Genomic DNA, 7,828 nt, shown 5'->3' on the forward strand with positions numbered 1-7,828 from the left:
ACAAATCTGTTTTTGGTGCAGACATTCCTGACAGATTTAAATTTTGGGATTTTGGGATTGAAAAAGACTTTTATAAGCTTGTTATTCTGTTTTCCTGGCCTCATCACACAGATTTCATCAGAACCTAGTTAAGAGTCTTACTGATGTGAAGCTCAGAGTGACTTATAGTGAAGTCAGTGGACAGTGGTTGCAACAAAGTACATTTATGTAGTTACTGAACTTAAGCACCTTTTTTGAAATGTTTATTTAAAGCAAGTACTTACTTTTACTCAAGTAGAAAAGTCAATGTAGTACTTGAGTAAATGTTTTGTCAGTTTATTTAAAACTTTGATTTGTTCATCTTAAGTGAGTTTATAAATTAACAAGACAAAATGTTTTTAATGTTATAAACACATACATTCATAAACTGAACCCACAAATAACTATTTAAAGTTAAATACATTGAGGCCATCACAATAACTTTAACATGTAAAAAAAAGAACCAAACTCTCAACAAGGTATGATTAACTGTTCCCTTGGCAACACGCTGCAGCGACCAACTCCTGTTTCTTGGGGAAATATCTGCAAGAAAGAGTCAAACACATGTTGATTATATTTCACTTTGAAACTGCTGCTCTGTTTTGTTATCTGTCAGGATAACATTTTTTCCCCCCACAATATAAATTCTACGAGCGTTGCGAACACTGACTTAAATAATCATTCATATATAACATCAAGAGAATAAGGTGCACACTCACTGAATCAATGCTCCCATCAATATGACTTCTAATAATATTTGTACAAAATAGATCTTTCAGTGCCTTACCTTTGATAACAGATCATTATCATCACCAGCACGGCCACACCACCGATCACTACTATCACCGCAGTGACCACAGAGATGACAGAGAGTGAGGAGGGCTCTGGAACATTGCACATACACACACGTGCACACACACACACACACACACACACACACACACACACGGCAATGTTCAGTATCAGAAGTGACCGATTCTGACATGTTGTATATGTTGTTGTAAGTTAAGATTTACTTATATTATGATTTCCAAAACAAAGGTTAAAAAAGTGCTTCTTTAAAGATGGTACGTTTATCACAAAACCTCTGCAGAAACTGAAGGAGCATCTGAACCAACCTGAGCACATGAAGGAACCTGGTTTGTTGAAACACTCCAAGTTTTGTGGACAAGGAGAAATCTGTTCTTCACACTCATTAATATCTGTGTTGGTCAAAAACAAATCAATAAGAAACACGATTACTGATTTGATGAAAATTGTATAATATTGAAATATTTTGGTATCATAAAATGCTGTTGTCTAAACAGATTTAACAATTTCTTTTTAAATGTAACTTTTTTTTGTCATTATCACTCATCCCCTTTCTTTATGAGTGCTTCATGAACAGGTTCTTAATTTGAGCATCAAAGCCAAGACTACATGTTCCCTCTTGACTTTCAATAAAAACAGTGGAGACTGTTGATTTAACTAATGCTTCCAATGCCATGTGTTACACTTAAATGAAAAAAAAAACATGACATACGTGAAAACTTAGGAAAATCATGTGATACAACTGAAAGCTCCAGAACAGACACTACATGGACCTAGCCAGGTGATTGTTTCCATGTGAATTTTAGAATAATCAACATTTTGAAGTTTTGTATTTTATATTAAGGAATATTACCATCAAGATCAACATCAGTTTTGTTACGTGTGACACATAAACTATATTGGTGATTTAAAATGTGATCTCTTCTGTCGGCGTGTCACCAGCCTCAGTTTAGTCATTGTACCTTGACATGTTGGAGGCGCAGGGCTCCACTGGTGCTTGTTTGTGTCACAGCTGACAGAAGAAGGACCCAGCAGCTTGAAGCCTGAGTGACACTGATACAGAATCACTGAGTCACAGAGCAGGGAGTAACCAGATTGAATCCTGGGTATCGGACCACAGCTGGGATCTGGGAGAGAAGAGAGTGAAAAAATAGCACAAGTGGAATATCACCAGCGAAGTATTTCTGTGTCGTCACCTGTGTCTGGTTCTTTCCAGGGACTGAGATCGAGGTGGGGGATGAGCGGGTGGGAACAGGCCAGCATATCCTCGGCACTCTCAGTGCGTGAGAACGGGTCTTTAGGGACGAGGGCGATGTGGCTGTTATCACAAATGATGCGGGACAGAGAGACGGCATGGAGGTGTCTCCTCTGGGGGCTGGTGAACACTCCCTCCTTCTCCCACCAGAACCTCACACGACAAAGACAGATTGTTTTAGTGTATGGCGTTAACTCATGTTGTTTGATCAGTAGATGATGAGCAGCATTACCTGTCTCCATCTCTCAGGGCTCTGAATTGTCTGGCCAGCAGGCAGGCCAGGAGAGGCCCCACTCGGCCTTCGGGCAGAGGGGGCTCGGAGATGGCGCCCACCCACACGTCGACGTTGTGGGGCGTCCCGTACAGGAGCTGGAGTTTGTGAGCCAAAGAGAAGTTTCCCAGGATTTCAGCCAACTCTGCAGTAGAGTCGGGGACAGAAAGGCCGCAGGAGCTTCTCCACGAGCCGTATCCTGAGGAGAACAAGTGAGACAAAGAGTTTAAAGGACTAGTACAAGAAGTGAGACAGTGAGAGAACTGCATTTAAATGTAAGGAGCACCATCTTTAAAACAATGTCGACTTCTGATAGTGAAATAAAACTGAAACTTTTAAGCCGATAAGACCAAGGTCATGCTATTTTTATAACTCAAAGAGTAGAACATCCCTTCGGTGGTCACTCTTGAGGGAAAACTCATTCGGGGGGTTAATATCTTTACATACCTGGTATGACTCTCTTGTTTTATATATCAAATGATTTTACAGTTACTATGACTGTGTTTCTTTTATAAAATCTATAACACCACTGAGTTTGTACAGTTTAAACAAATCTAGGTAAATCCATCCTTTATTAATACTGATTTGAGCTTTTCTTGAACATAGATGATAAGATAAACATAGTATATCTGTTGTAACAGTCCTCATTGACAGCCAGCAGCGGACGTTCAGTATGAAGCGACTCTCTGCTGTGCGGCAGATTACAGAAGGTACCTGGTAAGCCGTGGTCTCGGCCCCTCTGGAGGTTGAGGGCCCCAAGGTCCAGGGGCATCCCTCCCTGTGCCTGAAACAGCCTCTCAGTCAGCTCCTCCACCATCATCTGACCTGGAGTCTGCAGTTTGGCTGGAGACAACAACAGGCCACGCAGCACAGGGTCGATACCACCTGAAACACCAGGAGACAGAACTGCTGAGTAAACCACACAGGATCTAAACACAATGAATCAATTTCCGTTCTTTACCTTCCTGCACAACCCTCCAAGAGGCAAACAGAGAGTGGTGCAGAGGCAGTGGGGGATGCTGGGAGTTTGTGGTGTATCCTGGCCCCAGTCTGCTCACTACTGGCTGCACCGTGACGTGGGCAAAACGAAATGCAGCAGCTGCAAAGACGTTTGCGATGCTGGGATCCACTTCAGGATTATAACCCTCATAAGGAGGCATCAGACGGGACATGGTAATGTCACCCAGGACCTGTGGCAGGTAGTGCTCCCATGTTAGGATCTGGAAGAAAAACCAGGAGGCTGGTCAGAGGGCTGGAAGTTCTTATGGTCAATGGATTTAGCTGAAACTGTACCTGATGAATGGCTCCCATGATCTTGCGGGCCTCCTGATACAGGGTGTCTGGGCTCCAGTGAGGGTTGAGCAGGTGCAGCTCTTTGACCAGCCGGTTGTGCTCTCTCAGAAAGAGCGTGTGCAGCGCGATCATTCCCAGATGCTCATTGGCTCTTGAATCACCTGAGAGACATGAATGATGAACAGCGTCTCCACTGAAGCCTTTGGAGGACAGATGAATCTCTACATTTACTCACCAGCTTGAAAGCAGGACGTGGAGTTCACCCGGTGCGTGAATCTGTCTGACGTCCCAGAGGCGGTGGAGTTCCGAGGACCACAGGGGTCCAGGTGCGCCTGCTGTCGAGCCAGGAAGGGCATGTAGGGCAGCCCCTGGTCTGAGTGCTGGGGGTTGAGGGCCATGGAGCCCAGAGGAGAGGAGTTGTTCCTCAGAGACGACGCCACACTGGTGGAGCTGCCGTACACCATGCTGGCATCGACAAAGGAGGTGATGGCGTTCAGCTGCTCTCTGTGGCGATGAGGGAGGACTCCTGCGCTGCAGCTGGGAGCAGATCGAAAGAAAGGCATACATTTCTGGACGCCATTACGGCGATCAGACAGAGGGATCTGAAAAAAAAAAGAAGTTTTATTTATTTATATTATCAATGAATATATGTTTTTTCATAGTAATGTAGTAAAATATGTTCATTGAATTATTTCTACATTACTTGCAGTTTTTTAAATTCTTGGTACTCATCATTTTACATCTGTACTTTGCACCTGCAATTGTTTCATTGTCTCTTCTACTTCTCTCTACTTTTACTTTTATCGTATTTTAGTATGTTTACCTATTTTATGTTATCTTTATTTTGTATCCTTTATTTTTATTTGAACAAAATCACATTTACACGATCATATCTGCTAATTCAGCTTCTTTTAATTTGCAGGCTGTGTTTTAGAATTGATTTTAAACGATTGGTCTTGACTTCTAAGGCTCTGCATGGTTTAGTTCAAACTTCAGTTGCTGTCTTTTATATTATTTTATTGGTTTTCTTTGACTCTGATCTTTTTTTTATCTTTCCATCTTTGTGAGGTATTTTGTAATGGTGTTTAAATAAATTATTTTATTATGCAGAACATAAACAATAATACAACCATACTTAAGAAAGGATGCATTGACAATGTCTATTCTTGTTTTAAATCATATTAATTCTTTCATATTACTTTCTAATAAAACAATCACTTTACTTCTTTCTGTTTCTCCAAATGAGAATCAGCTGATAGTTGGTGTGCACCTGTATGGGGAAGCAGGGCGTGTCCCGGCTGCAGGTGTGTGTGCAGTCAGCTCCGGTCCTGAAAGCAGCCGTACTGGGGCTCTGAGGCGTCAGCACCACGTCGTGGTCGATCCACTGACCCCACTCCACCAGCAGGTGAGACAGGCTGGAGTCCAGGGAGATGTTGTCGTTGTGAGTGAACAGCACCTCTTGAGAAACCAGCCGCACCTGAACAACAAACATGGTGAGGGGGGTGATGGAGGACGTACAGCAGCTGACAGAGGAGGACACTGTGCTGCTGCAGGACTCTTACTGGAGGCAGGCTGACGTTGTGGTAGGTGTGATCTGGGTCCCAACCTCTGGGCGTCCCCCATGTGTCCTCATACTCAGGAGGCAGCCAGCGGGAATATGGGATGTTTGCAGCACCCCATCTGGGATGATCTCTGTTCAGGACATGACAGACATATCTAGTCTGTTCAGAACACCACTGCTGGAATAGTACATGCTTGTCTTGTGTATGTGTGAGTCAGGTCTGACCTGTTGTTGCACTCTCCTGTGATGGATCTGTAGCGCTCAGACACACAGTCGCTCTGGCAGCTGGGTCTCTGCAGCTCAGTGGAGCAGCCGGTCACCTGCAGCAGATCCTCAACATCTTTGTCACTCAGCAGCTCTTCTGGAAAACACAGTTAATAACACAACTAATGACACAAATAATAACTTACGTACGTAACGTATAATATATTAAATAATAATCATATCCTCAAACTTGCTATTGGTGGTTTATCAGATCATTTGGTCTTGTCTTAGGTCAGAAAACCTCTTCTTATATTATTATTATTGATAAATATTATAATAATTTCTATATTTATTCAAGGTTTACAAAGTGCTTTATGCAATACGCAGGAATAAAACAACAGAACAAAACAAGACAAATATATTAATAATATAATATTACAAACAAAAAACATCCATTAAAACCAGTTCAAAATGAGAAATTAAAATGCTTTTGTTATATAAAAAAAGACTTTGCTCAGCTTCAAAAGTTTTTATAAGAGTGACATGCTCCCGACATGCAGGTGTTTTGTTTCCGTGACCACAGCTACAGTGTGAACCCTCTTTATTTTGAACCTGGATCTATTGTGTAAAAAACACACAGTCAGTACAATTAAAACAGACATTCATCTGTATCCTCTAAAAAACTGTATAATGTTTATTACAAAGAATTTGCACAACTTCACTGTAACTAACAGTAGTTAACTGTGTCCATATATGTATATTGCACATTAAAAAAACAGCCTTGTATGTACTATTTCTATTTCTATCGTATAATTCTATTTTTAATAATATTTGTATTTTAATTTGTACTTAGATTTTTCCCCCTCGCTACTTTCTTTGTGCTGGTGTCTCTTCTTATATCATCTATCTTATCGAGTTTAAAAAAAATACATGTGTAGTGCTGCTGATCAGTACCATGAGAGCTGGGCTGCACCATAGTGTGAGTGTAGACCATCTCTCTGATCAGCTCCACCGTGTTGTCCAGCAGCTCTGCAGCCCGGATTTGAGTCCTGGTTCTGGCTTCAGTGTGTTTGAACTGAGCCAGCAGGTCACTGGGTCTCAGAGTGCCGTCAGACAGGGACTTCTTCCCCCTGGGAAAGTCAAGAGATTTATTTTAAGTTGCAACAGCTTGGTCTGAAATGTTTCTATAGAGACCCGGGATGTTTTACCTTTCACTTGTTCGAGTGTAAGCAGCATCAGTCAGCTCCGTCGCCCTCTGAAGCGCCTCCTTCACAAACGCAGACCCCAGATACACATTCCCTGAGTTCACCACAGAGGAGAACATTGATGCACTTTTAAAAACTCCTCAGTAAATGCCCTTTAAAGTCATAACCGGAAAGAAATCCTACCTGAGGTGTTTTCAAACGCTCGGCTCAGTGAAGCATGCCCAGGGAAGGAGAGGAGGACCAGTCCAAGTAAAAAGAGGGACACCTGAAACCAGAGGACACATCTGACATGTCTCAACTTATCTGGTTCTTTAGTCCATTCAGTAATAAAAAAGCAAAGAGAAACTCACCATGAGTGCTTTATCCATTTGAAACAGTTCAGTCCGTGCAAAGAGGATTTACTTCAGGTGCACACATCTAACCATGCTCATAGTATCTCACAGCTGTTCTGACTGTGACTCATCTTGAGAGCCACCAGGTGTGTGTGTCAGTGTGCATTTGCCTCCGAGTGTTGAGTTGCCATTTATACACTGGCACCAGGGCCAACAGGTATGTGCAGAATCCCCTTATCTGTCTTCATGGTGACAGAAACGCAACATCAAACACTGGACTCGCTGCTTCGGCCTAATAACTTCTCAAATCAAATTTATTTCTGTCCTCTCACCCACGATGAAAACCTCCTGTCATATCTGGATCATTTCAAATAAATCAAACACTTCTAAGGATCCCTCCAGGAGGACCGCAGCAGTGGACAACATCCAAATGTGCTCTGTACCAGAGCAGGAGCAGACTGAAGAGACATGTTGCTTCAGCCAAATTGAATATAATATAATAAATAACACATTAAAGGGGATTCATTACAAGTGTGTCTGTGACCTCATACCAGTTCAATCTGTGGCCGAGGAACCGAGGATTCTGGGAAATGATAAACAAGAAGGAATGAGATTGAAAATAATAAAGGCTCAGACAGGAAAGTCTCAGTTAATTTGCGACTCTTGAAGCATGTCTCCAGAATGAGCCTTTAAAACTCAGACGTGAATCAACAGGACGACCCTCTGCCCTCTCTTCTCCCTTTGATGCTCCAGGTGTGTGATAGCATCAAGTGAGTCATCGGTCCCATTTCATTAAGTTGGTATTAGTATTATCTCTGCTGACCCTCAGTACCCATCTTCTGCTCTGCTGCTGATGTTCAAGATCTGAACTGTAGAAAT

General features: G+C 42.4%; 1 protein-coding gene across 1 annotated transcript; it reads right to left on the minus strand.

The window, feature by feature from the left end:
* Positions 1-225: 225 nt before the first annotated feature.
* epx (eosinophil peroxidase) lies at positions 226-7,191 on the minus strand. The gene is made up of 17 exons (XM_069527872.1): positions 6,968-7,191; positions 6,801-6,882; positions 6,621-6,711; positions 6,367-6,542; positions 5,434-5,569; positions 5,210-5,339; positions 4,918-5,124; positions 3,883-4,249; positions 3,648-3,808; positions 3,316-3,574; positions 3,069-3,239; positions 2,316-2,553; positions 2,025-2,236; positions 1,791-1,955; positions 1,137-1,220; positions 806-902; positions 226-561 (listed from the first exon to the last, which is right to left on the minus strand). The coding sequence occupies exons 1-17, from the start codon at positions 6,983-6,985 to the stop codon at positions 504-506; spliced, it is 2,652 nt and encodes an 883-aa protein (XP_069383973.1). The 5' UTR covers positions 6,986-7,191; the 3' UTR covers positions 226-503.
* Between the last annotated feature and the right edge of the window lie 637 nt (positions 7,192-7,828).

Source organism: Paralichthys olivaceus, chromosome 7 (assembly GCF_024713975.1).
Source record: "Paralichthys olivaceus isolate ysfri-2021 chromosome 7, ASM2471397v2, whole genome shotgun sequence".
NCBI classification, from domain to species: Eukaryota; Metazoa; Chordata; class Actinopteri; order Pleuronectiformes; family Paralichthyidae; genus Paralichthys; species Paralichthys olivaceus.

Bases quoted from the DNA above. Each gene is read 5' to 3' on its own strand.
- epx (XM_069527872.1), bottom strand. The intron at 6,543-6,620 runs GTAAAACATCCC...TGACTTTCCCAG, and splicing joins TACACTCGAACAAGTGAAAG to GGGGAAGAAGTCCCTGTCTG. The intron at 1,956-2,024 runs GTGACGACACAG...CTTCTCTCCCAG, and splicing joins CTGGAAAGAACCAGACACAG to ATCCCAGCTGTGGTCCGATA.